Source organism: Clarias gariepinus, chromosome 3 (assembly GCF_024256425.1).
Source record: "Clarias gariepinus isolate MV-2021 ecotype Netherlands chromosome 3, CGAR_prim_01v2, whole genome shotgun sequence".
In the NCBI taxonomy this organism is placed as follows: domain Eukaryota; kingdom Metazoa; phylum Chordata; class Actinopteri; order Siluriformes; family Clariidae; genus Clarias; species Clarias gariepinus.
This window is the reverse complement of record NC_071102.1, coordinates 7,731,872-7,744,828: the sequence shown is the minus strand read 5'-3', so window position 1 is coordinate 7,744,828 and position 12,957 is coordinate 7,731,872. Positions and strand designations below refer to the sequence as shown.

The 12,957-nt window shown below is 36.9% G+C and overlaps 1 protein-coding gene across 1 annotated transcript in view; it reads left to right on the top strand.

Moving 5' to 3' along the window:
- The window catches only part of itga11a (integrin, alpha 11a), a 56,045-nt gene that overhangs the window by 35,138 nt on the left and 7,950 nt on the right, over window positions 1–12,957 (top strand). The window contains exons 14-21 of the mRNA XM_053493486.1: window positions 1,102–1,305; window positions 1,433–1,563; window positions 2,022–2,188; window positions 5,764–5,903; window positions 6,545–6,655; window positions 7,454–7,539; window positions 7,634–7,838; window positions 9,073–9,171. Coding sequence (XP_053349461.1) covers window positions 1,102–1,305; window positions 1,433–1,563; window positions 2,022–2,188; window positions 5,764–5,903; window positions 6,545–6,655; window positions 7,454–7,539; window positions 7,634–7,838; window positions 9,073–9,171 — 1,143 coding nt within the window. The remainder of the gene's footprint in view (window positions 1–1,101; window positions 1,306–1,432; window positions 1,564–2,021; window positions 2,189–5,763; window positions 5,904–6,544; window positions 6,656–7,453; window positions 7,540–7,633; window positions 7,839–9,072; window positions 9,172–12,957) is intronic.

Below are 12,957 nucleotides of genomic sequence, written 5' to 3'. Positions count from 1 at the left end.
CCAAGGCTCATCTATGCCTCTGGGAACAAAAGACTATCCCCTCCAGTCTGACCCCACAAAAAAAACACAAATTGCTGAGAAAAAAATAATCAACACTGGCCGTGATAGAAAGACAGCAGAACACCCAATGCATTACAGACCGCTGTGTACTGGGCTAAGCAGGCAAAGCGTTTAAGGTTGTTGATCCAGCCTTCAAATTCCCCAGATCTCAATCCAATCAAGCACACATGGAATGCACCCGATTAACACCCCACAACCCACAGCACCCGAAGGATCCTCTACTAACATTCCAGTGCCAACTACATAATGTCTTGAGATTTAATGTTAGGGCTGATCAGTGTACATAAATTGATTTCGATTTGGGTTTAAAGCATATGTACTTTATCAGTGGACATGCACTTAGGTAACTAGTTACAGATCTATTGCTGTCTATACTCTTTATAGGCATTACAGTATATACTACTGTAAATTTATATCAACTAAACCCCAGTTATCTCCCCATCTACACCATTCATCTCTCTTACACTCCCTTTTTCTCACATTTTCCTCCATCCTTTCCTCCTCTTAACTTCTCCCACCAAAAAAAAAAAACAAGTGACCTCATGTGCCGGCAGTCGCAGGGCAGTATGTAAAAAATGAGAGGGATGATATTTTGAGCAGGAGGAGGGATGTGTGGTTAATTGCACTTCCAAATACTTGGCTGATCTAGTGTTTTTCGCTCTGAGGAATTGCACCTTTCCTTCAACCTTTTCCATCTCTTAGGAGACTAAATGATTTTAAAGGCACCATGGAGATCATCTCACTGACTACATTATAGACACATGCTAGGGACAGAGACACTTAAGTGATAATACAGATGCATTTTATGGATTTGACCTTGCCATTCTTGGCATGTTAATAGTTTTCTCACTAAGAAGTCTGTGCACTCATACTGTAGTGTAAGGTTTTATGATAGGTTTTACTTGGAGCTCCATCTTACTTTGTATAAATTTTTCTTTCGCCTTCCATTTTCATGAGGAAGCAGCAATAATAGAGTCTAAATAGTTTTGCCCCTCATCCGTTATGGGTCTTCTGTAATTTCTTTATGTTTTATGCTTCTAGCCCCGGTTTATCCTGGAGGGAGTGCTGGAGCTCACTGATATTAGTGAGAATGCAAGGTTTGGGTCTGCCCTAGCACCAGTATCTGATCTAAATGGAGACTCCTTTAATGACCTGGTGGTAGGAGCTCCGTTAGAAGATGAGCACCGAGGAGTCATTTACATCTATAACAGCCAGCGCAACAGGATTCTGAGGAAGTATAAACAGGCAAGAATTGGGAATTTTACTCCTGCATAGCACTTTTCTTAAGATTTTTCTTTTGTAAATCGATTTTAATTGCTCTGGTATGCCGGGAAATCCCTAAATATTTCTAAGCTGTATTTTTCTTTCATAGAGAATCAGTGCAGCAGAGCTTGCTTCTGGTTTGCAGTATTTTGGCAGGAGTATCCATGGAAAGATGGACATGAATGGTGATGGTCTGGTGGACCTAGCTGTGGGCTCTCTAGGTGCTGCTGTACTCCTCTGGTCAGTAAATCTATGCCTGGATACTATTTATTTATCATACTGTAAGATGATATGTGCCTAACACTACTAAAAATGACCATATCACAAAACAAAATCTGAAAGAACGACAACATTTGGGAAAACAGAAATGTCTTGTCATGATAACAATCGAAGAAGGCGACAGTCCAAGATCTACCGCTGTAGAGTAAAACTGCAGTTAACTGAAGTATTTGTAAACTCTGTCTTCCCAGTGGCTAGTTGTGTATTTTAGTGTGTGGTCCAGTTTACTTTTTGTATTGTGATGATAGTGTGATGTTGCCGATCTCCCACATTTCTGTCTTTCAAATTAGTTGTGACCTTACTTTATACAGTATCACAGCTACAATATATTCCTTCATTTCCAGTTACAGTAGGAATAATAAACTGAGGTCACATGTAAACAGTGCTAAATTGCATTCTTCTTCTGTTTTATATTTCAGGTCTCGCAGTGTGATCCGCATCCATGCCGCTGTCCGTTTCGAACCCAGCAAAGTCAACATCTTCAATAAAGACTGTAGGCGCAGTGGAAAGGATGTGACGTGTATGTCGGCTATCGTGTGTCTGAATGTCACTGCCAGGACGGTCATCAGGCCCACACAGGAAGTAGGTCAGTTCTCAAAGTTACTTATCCTTGCTACTTCCACCACAAACATCCACAAAAAAAAAAACCAAAAAAAAATGAAGTTCCAGGCTCTGCTAACGAGTCCAGACTTACTTTAATAGAATCATATAAAATTGTAATGGCTTAACAAGATTTCACTTACAAGGAATTTGACTTGGTATATTTGGTATAACTCACTGGCCACTTTAATACCCCTGTGCATTCAGGTAATTATCAAATCAGCCAATCATGTGGCAGAATCAAAATTCATAAATTTATGCAGATGCAGATTTTACACAGTTATAATTTTTTTTACAAACTGTACAACAACCTCTAAAATGCATGTAGAATTGTGCAACATCAGGAAAACACTAGTAGGGGGCTAATAAGACCTCAGTAGACTCAAGGGCTCAGTAGACCTAATAAGGATCGACTCTGTCACTTAAGAACAGCAATTTAAAAAAGCTGACGATTAAAGGACATCGCCTGGTATTTTACAGTCTATAGCTGTACATTAAATACGTATATATACAGTAAATGCATAGTACAAAAAATATGTGCAAAATAACCCATTCGGAACATACTCACTCATTCACTTACAGTACTCACTCATTGTCTATACTGCTTAATCCTGTGTACAGTGCCTGTAGCCTATTCCAGGAGACATACAGTAGGGCATGAGACAGGGTACACTTCGGAAAGGGTGCCGATTCGTCGCAGGGCACATGCGCACATTTAAACACTATGGGCAATTTGTGGCGGAACCCACCAAGCACCAAGAGGCGGGAATCAAACCTGACCGGAAATTAAATCCGGACCTTAGGGGTGCAAGGCGAAAGTGCCGAACCACTAAGCCACTGTGCTGCATGGAACATCTTAATATTTGCAAAATTAACCATGTACATTGGAACCTTGGATGACGAGCACAAATCGTTCCGAAAGCAGACTTGTATTTCGAAACATAAGAAATAATGGAAACTCAAATTATTTGTTCTAAAGCACAAAAAATTAATACATAAATATAATTAATTCCAAAATATAAAGTGAAAATAAAACAAATTACCCTGCATTTTACATTTTTTAAAAATCAGAGGTTTCAATGTATGCATAAAAACGTGTAATGTTTTCCCGAAAGATAATGGGTATCATCTTGTTTACTAAAAGCTTTCTCAAGGGTTAAAATAGATAAAGTAATTGAAAACTGTTGATGCTTTGTTCCCTTTTTTTCCTCCTCCTACTTTTATAATGTTGTGTCATAGGAATTAAATTACTATCACCCAGATGTGTACTTTTAAAGGTTTTCCTCATGCACATTTTTTCCATGCGTACTCCATATTGTAAAGCTTCAATTACATAAATAGTGTGCTCTTTTTATTGACTTTAAATCCTTTTTCATCTGTTACTGGAAACAGTAACATAAACAACTCTTACATCCTCACATCTTCGTAGTTCAGCTGGGGTGACTAGGAAGAGTGTGCCACATTTTATGGCTTGTAGAAAACAGCAGAAGATGCACGGCTGAACGCTGCAGGCTTTTGATGATCACCGATCATGTTGTTAACGTATGCTTCAAGTTAAAAAAAAAAATAGAAAGCACATTAGTAAGATTGGAGTGAAACTAGTCATAGTATATGATATAGCTAAAGTATGGAATGATGTTGTTTTTGGAATAACACTACATTAAATTCTGAGACAGCATATGCTTGTAGGTTAAGTGCTTTCTCAGACTTACATATTTATTACTTAAATAAATTTTCCATAAATGAAATATCTTGTCTAGATATAAGCAGGGGTTAAGATGACACACTCCCGTCCTGTGCACCTATTTTTTTTTCCTTTTAGTGTTTGTCTTTTAAAGCTTGCTCTTCAGACTCATGCTCTGTGGTTTAGCCTGCGCCAAAGATGGAAGTCAGTCATCTTTTCCAAATGCACTCAGATACCAAGTTCAAGAAAGCAGCAGGACAGTTAGAAAACATACTTGCTCCTTCAAGGGCGGCCTGCTTACCATAGTGCTGAGAGAATGACGCCCTGTGAGGCCCATTAGCGCTCCGACACTGACATTCTGATCACAAAAGTGTTATATGTGAATATGTGAAGGACCAATCACATTTTGACCTCAGGTCATTAAGCTACATGTGGTTTGGGTTAAGCAGTATGACCTCTGAGCATGCCCATCACTTTTACTTCATCGTAAAACTGAGATAGTCGCACAGTGATGTCACATTTGCTTTTTAATGCACAGCCAGGGCAGTAAATATAGCAGCACATCTTGTTTGGGTTTTCCGTCGATATTCTGTCTGCTGCTAATTCTTTTCAGATTTGCGGAGGAGTTTGGGTGACTGTGAGTATGGCTTTGTAGTCTGCTTTGTGTTGAAATAAATGATTCAAGATTTATCACTTTGATCATTGCTTATTTAGTATGTGATCTTGTCATGCATCTCTCCTCCTTATCTGATTCTAATTTTAATCCTTGTGTCAGGGTTTTTTTTTTTCTTTTTTTTTGTGACTGACTGTTACAGTGCTTTACTAAATTATAGCTAAAAGCAAAGTAATGGATACAAAACACAGACAGTTATCTACTCAATATTAAGATAAATTAAAGGCAGTTTTCCCATGTCATCAACCAACAAATGCCTAATTTAACCAGTACAGTATGTGAATAGTATTTACTCCATAAGCCGTGAATTATTTTGCATCATGTGTCAGTGGAAGATTCATTTAGAGTCTGCATTGCAGACTATAAACTCCCAGGTTTCAGGTCTCCTGAGTATTATCCATCCCATCTCTAGTGGTCATTAAATCAGAGTTTATTATAGCCATAAATATATATTGTTGTGCTGTGGAGTTCATCTGCTAAGCCATGGATGTGCCTATTGCATCTGTTTATGATCAATTTGAACTTGCACAAATGACTGAAAATGTGTTGTGTTGTGAGTGTAGACTTGGTGGTAGAATGAAAGTCCATGAAGCTGTAATAGCTGGAAAGAATTCAGAATATTTGTTCCCTTTGAGATCAAAGAGGAAAGAAAGGAGCTAATTGTAGAAGTCATGGTGCATATGTGATTATGATGATAAAGAGCTTTAGCAGTTATGTATTTTTGTCCACTATACAGTATTGTGTAGAACTATGCATTTGAAGTGTCCAAATGCTTTATTGAATGGTACCTTGCACCTCAAGCGCTCTGCGTTTGAACTTTGTGTATAGTGTGTGCATGTGTTTGTATGTGTGTGCATGTGTATGTGCTTGTAGACTGTGATGGATTGGTACCCCATCCAGGGTGTACCCTGCCTTGTGCACTAGGTTCTCTGGGATAGGCCCCAGACCCCTTATGACCCTATACAGAATAAGTGGTACTGTAGATGATGTGTGGATGGATGGATGGATGGATGGATGGATGGATGGATGGATGGATGGATGGATAGATGGATGGATACTCAAATAAAAGTTAAGGTATAGCTTGGAAGTCATAGCTTAATGTGGATAAGTACAAACTCTCAAGAAAGCTGCATAAATTGAAAAGTTAAATAATCTATTAATTGAAAAATAAATAGTAAATGAAAAACCGCTGTGTTCTGTTTAGGTCTTTGGTCCAATACCTATATTGAGGAGAAGCGTTTTAACCCTCGGGCTGTGATGGACGAACTAGACCGGCAGCAGCCACAAAATTTTACTTTGCTTCCTGGAGAGGAGCATTGTGAACACATCTACTTCCATGTAATGGTAAGTTTCTGCCTTATTGGAGCATTAAAAAATGACAGATCAAGCCCATCAACTGAACATTGCTTTATATGTAGTTATTTGACATCTAGATTCACAGGCTAAAGCATACGTTTATATCTCAACTTTGTTACATAAAGGAACGTTGAGTTATTATAGCAGGCTAGAAAACCTAAGAGAGGTCATGTACTGTAGCTTAATTTTCTTGCCATAAACAAAATCCTGCAGTGTTGCATCTCGTGTTGTGCAATTACCATAAAAATTAAAATTGCAGTATGAAACAATGCAATTATTTAATCACAAAAAGCCGGTATTGATTTCAGGTAATATAAACATAGTTGGGAATATATGTATAGTTTTAAGAATTTAAGGTATTTGTTTATTTTAAAAATAATTTGGAGGTGACAAAGACATACATAATTGGCAAACATCCTCTTAATTAGATCATTCGTCCAATTATTTGATGCAAACCTAGATTAATATGTTGGAATACACAATGGTACATTTAATAGTCGCATACTGCTAATAAAAAGATCCCAATTGCAATATGTATCAAAATAACCTCTATTGGATTTTCTTATATAATCGTGCAGCCCTAATTGCATAGTAATGCATTTGTTATATTATTTCTTTTGCTCTTCAAGGAAACAACAGACTATGCCAGACCTATCATATTCACTGTAGAAACAGGTCTACAGGATCCAAACAATGGTCCCACCTTAGATGATACCTGGCCAACTACCACCAGAACCCAGGTTTGCCCTTGCGCTTTTCATCTTCTTCACAACTTTATTTATACTATCTTTCTATTACTTTATGATCAAATGTCTATTTTTATTCATAAAACCAGCTTTTTTAAATTACAGTACATTGCATTGATCTAAATAAAGCAAAAAAATTTACAAGGGTCAATTCCTGGGAATGCGTATGGATCAGTTTTTCTGGGCCAAATGGTGAAAACAGCTAATTTGTAAACCATAGCATCTGAGATCTGGTCATTCACTTCTTGTGTGTGCGTGCGTGCATGCGTGCGTGAGGGGAGGGGTTGTGGATTGGCCCGGTTGTCTAAGCAAAGTCTGTGGCTGCATGTCTGACTCACATGCTAAAAATGTAACCTGACACCAGAGTGCAAAATGAATGTGAAAATCTGGTTTTTTGTCAGGTCCAAAACAAACCTCGATAGTTCCCAAATGGTTTGACCAATCTTCTCTATTTAAAGTTTAAACAAAGCAGGAGACCCAGTTCTTCATTTTACTAAAGGTTTTGTGGGTAGGTGTGCAGCTACTAATAAAACTACAACTACAAAATAATAATAATAAGAATAATAATAATAAGAAGAAGAAGAATACTAGAATTACACGCTTACAACTTCTCATTTACAATGGTTTAAACATGTCAACTTCATAATGTTATAAATATAATAATAATTTAGAGGAATGAAATCCAAGTCAGTAGGAAGGAAACACCAATAGGCAATTAGACAATAATCATTCAAGCCCTTAAGCAGTCCCATTATTGATTATATTGTTGTGTGTCTTTTGTGTTTCCTGCAGCTTCCTTTTTGGAACGGCTGTGATGAGGACGATCACTGTGTTCCAGACCTGGTGATACAATCACAGACTGACTTGATCAGCCGCAAGTATGATCACATATCCCCTCCCCAACATATCCACAGATAAATAAAACCTACAGTCCCAAAAATATGCTCAGACTGTGTCTATGCTCTGTATTAGGCAGTTCTGTGGACAGGTGTTTCGATTGAGCAGTGCATTGTGTCTAAGCCAAACTGTACCCGAAGATAATGAGCGTGTGATAGAGGCTTCTAGGAAAAAGATGGTAGTGGACGTTCGTTTGGAGAACCGAGGAGAAAATGCTTATGGAGCCCGCCTCAACATCTCATACTCCAAAAACCTACAATTCTCCAGTCTTATAGTGAAGGTATGACACTGTAACAGCTTGGTAAAACTGCTCAATATACACGCCGGTAAATCAATCAGAAAGGTTGTTTATGTTCAGGAATTTTTTTTTCCATTAATTAATAATATTGAGTTGCAAAAGTTTGTACATCCTTATTTAATCCAATGTGGCTTTTATTATAATGCAAGATGTTTCCATATACAGTAACTACAACTAACCAAAATGTATAATAATACAAAATAAATAATACAATATAATCTAAAATTTATAAAAATATTAAAATATACAGTATATACAAAATGATTTATATTTATTTCTGAACATAAGGTAAGCATGAATTCTGCAACAACTTTTTCAGGTCCCCATTTTGATTATGGAAACATCTTTACTGGCATGTAACAAAGTGCAACCATAGTGCAGTAACCATAACGTCTATGTGAAATAGGATATGAGGGGAGGAGGAGGGCACGAACCTAAAAAGTATGTCTATTGTGTGTGCTCATCAGTGCTAAGTCCATTTCACAGTTATTGTAATAGTGATATGTCATATGTAAGAATAAGTGGGGGTGGGGCAGAGAAAGGGGGGTAACTGGCTGTACAGCTGTCTTACAGTCGTTGGAAAAAGGCTGTGTGACAGTCTGGTGCATGGTTCTGGCACAAACAGTATGGACCTGTACATTTTGCTTGAGGGCAGTAACTGGTACAGGTGATGTGCAGGGTGATGCTGATCACACAGGATGCTGTGCACTCGACGAAGGCAGCGTATGGGGTAGATGGTGCTTACCTCTGGGAGACTAATTTTTTCTATAGTGTCTGACTGTTTAATTTCTAAACTAAGATCCTTGTTGTTGGCATTGGTTTCCATAAACACTTTTTTTTATGTTTCTTTAGATCATTGAGTTACTGTATGTGATACACAAATGATCAAACTGGGATGCAACCTTCTGGGCTTAAAATTAAGAGAGCTGCTGCTTTACCTCAACTGTTGTATTATTTAGATCATAAGAGAGTTTTAAAGGAAATAAACTACAGGATGAATACTGTACTGTACATATGTAATTAAATTGACAATGCAGGAGTAATATTAATTAAAATACATAAGTATGACATTGTATTTTTATTTATTTGCTGAGAAGCAATAAAAAGGGAGCACAACGTTTTGCCCTTATCTTTACGTAGAAAAAATATCATAATTATCTTCATGAAGGAAATTCAATAACTTAACGATATTAAAGAATACCTTGTCTTGTTGTAGGACAATTCAGACATACAGATTGACTGTCGCAGTGGAGACAAGCAAAGAAATGAGAAGTACTGTGATGTGGGCGCTCCCTTCATGAGAGCTAAAACACAGGTGAGTGTTTAAATCTTTTTTTCTACAGCCTTTATGTTTCACCTCCAGAAATCAGATGGACAGCCCCTGATGGACAGATCTGAGCTGGAGCCTGGTGTGATGTACTTTTCTGTACATTTCTGTAAAAATTAATTAATTAATTAATTATGACAGCAATCTTGATTTTTCAAATGTGATTGGTCACAAAATGTCAGTGTTCTGTAAGCAGACGTTTATGTAGCAAAGAAGTCTCCAGTTAGTTTTTCATCATGACAGGAAAGAACGCTGAGTGGGCTCATCCAGAACGCTGCTGCCAGAACTCTGACTAGAACCAGAAACTCTGAGCACATCACACCAGTCCTCTGGTCCTTACACTGGCCTCTTGTAAGATTTTAGGATAGATTTTAAAGTACATTTACTCATTACTGTTTTTATTTTTATTTTAAATCAAACTTAAATAATTTTAAAAGATTTAGTGTTATTATTTTCCATTTCTTTTTATGGTTATTTTATTCTCTTTTTTGTAAAGCACTTTGAATTACAATTGCGTATGAAATGTGCTATACAAATAAACTTACCTTGCCTTGTAATTTGACAAGCTTTTAAAATAAAAGGAACTACTAAGGGAATGACTGTTTGACCGTTATAATGTGATAACAAAAAATAGCTTAAAGCACATTCTGCAACATTAAAATGTGTAATTCATTAATAAAATACTATATTTATTTAAAAAATGTTGTGTTGTAAGTGGAATAAAGCACTGTGTGTCACTTTATGATAGGTTAAAAATCAATAAAGTGTTCATACCCCTTGAACTTTTTCACATTTTGCCACATTAGAATCACAAACGTAAATGCATTTTAATGGTATATTATGTGATAGACCAACACTAAGTGGCACATAATTGTAAAGTGGAAGGAAAATTATTAATAATTTTCTTCTTTTTTTTTATAAATATTTAAAAAGTGTGGTGTGCATTTGTATTTCGCCCCCTTTGCTCTAATACCCCTAATGTGTAAAAGTTCAAAGGGTACGAATACTTATGCAAGGCACTGTATCTCCATGTTCATCATATAGGTTAACTCTAAGATAGTTGATCCAGCAATATTTTGTACTTCACTAAAGGTTTACTGTTATTCTTGATTGTGAAGGATATGACATGCATTAGTTAGTGATTGATATTTGACCAGTGAGATTTTTGTTCCATTATGCCTGTATAGTTTTACTCTGTACTGTATATGCGAACTTCGCTCTTGTATGCTCTGTAATATTATAAAAGTCGCCTCTAAGTTCCCTGAGCTTATTTTCATAGTCTGCTAATGCTTCAGCAAAATACTTACTTTGGCTTTGCTCTAAACCAAGACTTGTAGGCATACAAACAAGCATGTCTCACTGGTGCAAGAGTACACAAGTGCTGTTAGGATTAGGATACTAACTGGTGTGTGTATGTGTGCGTGCATGTGTGTTTTAGTCATAAAAAAAAGTGTCCTTTATAGACGGGAAAAAATAAATAAATAAAAATAACAATTTCAATTCAGTTCAATTCAGTTCCATACCATAAAAAAAATTTCCTGTATTTTCTTTGGTATTTGCAAGAAAGAAAGAAAGAAAGAAAGAAAGAACAAATACACTTGGTAACATTCTCTTATCTCACTTCAGTCTGTTATATGTACACTCCAGGATAGCTCAGTCTGGCATAAAGGTGCTTGGTTGTAAATCTGCAGCCAGTTAATGTGACATCTATACAGTACATCACTATATTTTATTGCTATGTGAGCTAATTCTAAAAGTTGAAACTGAGGAGAATCACCCTGGTTTAATGATCTGACACAAGACAAGCCTGCATACACTCACTTTTCACAAGGACATCAAACTACTACAAATCCCAGCCAAAATCTCTGTTCTGTTCCTGACATCACACTTTAACAGAATAAAGAAGGTCTGTTAGGGATGAACTCTTTCTGATGCTCTCTCATCCTCCTTCTCTACATCGGCTTCCTCTATTTTTTTTCTCTATCTCTCTTCATCTGAACAGCTGGAATATTGTGAAATATTGCACAGAACAGATGTCTGAACTGAAAACTCACCACAGCTCCTTGGCAACACAGCACGTAATGGCGAGTTAATAGCAAACTTGCAAAAATCAGTATTTAGACAGAGACACTACACAGACAGTTGCACACACCAGGGTGAAAGCAGTAATTTAATCCTCCTATATTTAAACACGTCTATTAGTTTTATTCCCAAATTTTCACCTTTAAATGTAGTGGGAAAACATCCAGAATGGTACCTCACTCCATCTCAGAGCACCATGCATTCACACTCACACACTCACACACACACACACACACACACACACACAAATGTCCATAATCAAAACCAGGGCTAATTTGGACCAATTGATGTACCTATTAGCAGATTTGTCGATATTGGAAGACCCAAAGGAAACCCAAACAGACATGAACATCTGTATCTGATACTGTGCATGAACTCATACTGTAAACAGTAGCTTGAGCTCAGGATGGAACCACTGCAGCAGTAATGTGGCAATACTATAGATCAGAACTGTAGTGCTATTTGCTTAAGTACCAAAACACACCTATGATGTGTGTCCATGTGCTTGGTTAAATTATGACAATTTTTACATAGAGTTTATACATAGTGTTTACTGTACAGTAAATGTGTTAGAAAACTCTAACTGAGACTTGACCTGATAAGCAAAAGCTACAGTGGTTGGAGACTATTCATTGTGTTATATATACAGTACAGTATGGGGCGGTGGTGGCTCAGTGTGTCAAGGCTCTAAGTTACTGATTGAAAGATCGGCAGTTTAAGCCCCAGCTCGTGCAAGTTTTCGCTGTTAGGGCCCTTATTGGGTCTGTATAATGGCTGACCCTGCATTTTGACCCCAATCTACTTTTTTTTTCTTTTTTTTTTTTAAAAAGAAAGAAGAATGAAGAATTTCACTGTACAGTAATGTATATTTGACGAATTATGTCTGAACTGAACTTGCATTAATATTATGACTGTTCAGACACCCTGTAGAAACATTGGCAACTCTGTAACGTTTGTTGCCCTTTTATTAAAGGAAATTCCTTTCTTCAAATACAGCTGCATTGTCTTCAAATAGCCTATGAATTAAAACCAATATATACAGTATTTCAATTGCTAAACTTCATAAAAAGTGCTATTAGCAGCCAGGACAGTGGTGGGTCAATAGTTAAGGCATTGTGTTATTAATCAAAAAGTTGAGGGTCAACCCCCAGTACTGCCAAACTGCGACTCCGCTTCCACTCTTAAGGCTACTACTATGATCATTTGTTAGCTTTATACTTTAACATATTATCCATAAATTCTATTTATCATCTCTTGCTTTTTGTTTTGTCTTGCATATTGACAGTGACCTATTGGAAGTATTTTCCACCACCTGACTTTTTTTAGGCATAAAACAATTTTTTTGTTGTGGTTGTTAGTTTTAAATCGGGTGGTCTAGACTCAGCTGAAAAAAAAAAACATATCCTAAGAACTCTACTTAAAAAAAAAAACCTGGCAACCTCAATAAAGACAAAGAATTTTCATGCCTCTCCTGGACAGCACCAGAAAGAAGTCTCCTGGCTTTACCACTTCTGCCACTTTTTCCAGACACGATCATTTTTCCACACAGCGTTGACAGAACAGTTATCCAGAATCCTTTTCTCTCATTTAGCCATGCCAGGTAGATAATCATTCTAGCCATCCCCACAACATTTAAAGATGAAAAATCCTACTGTATAAAGAAACTCCTGTATTATGTTCAGATGCAGATGC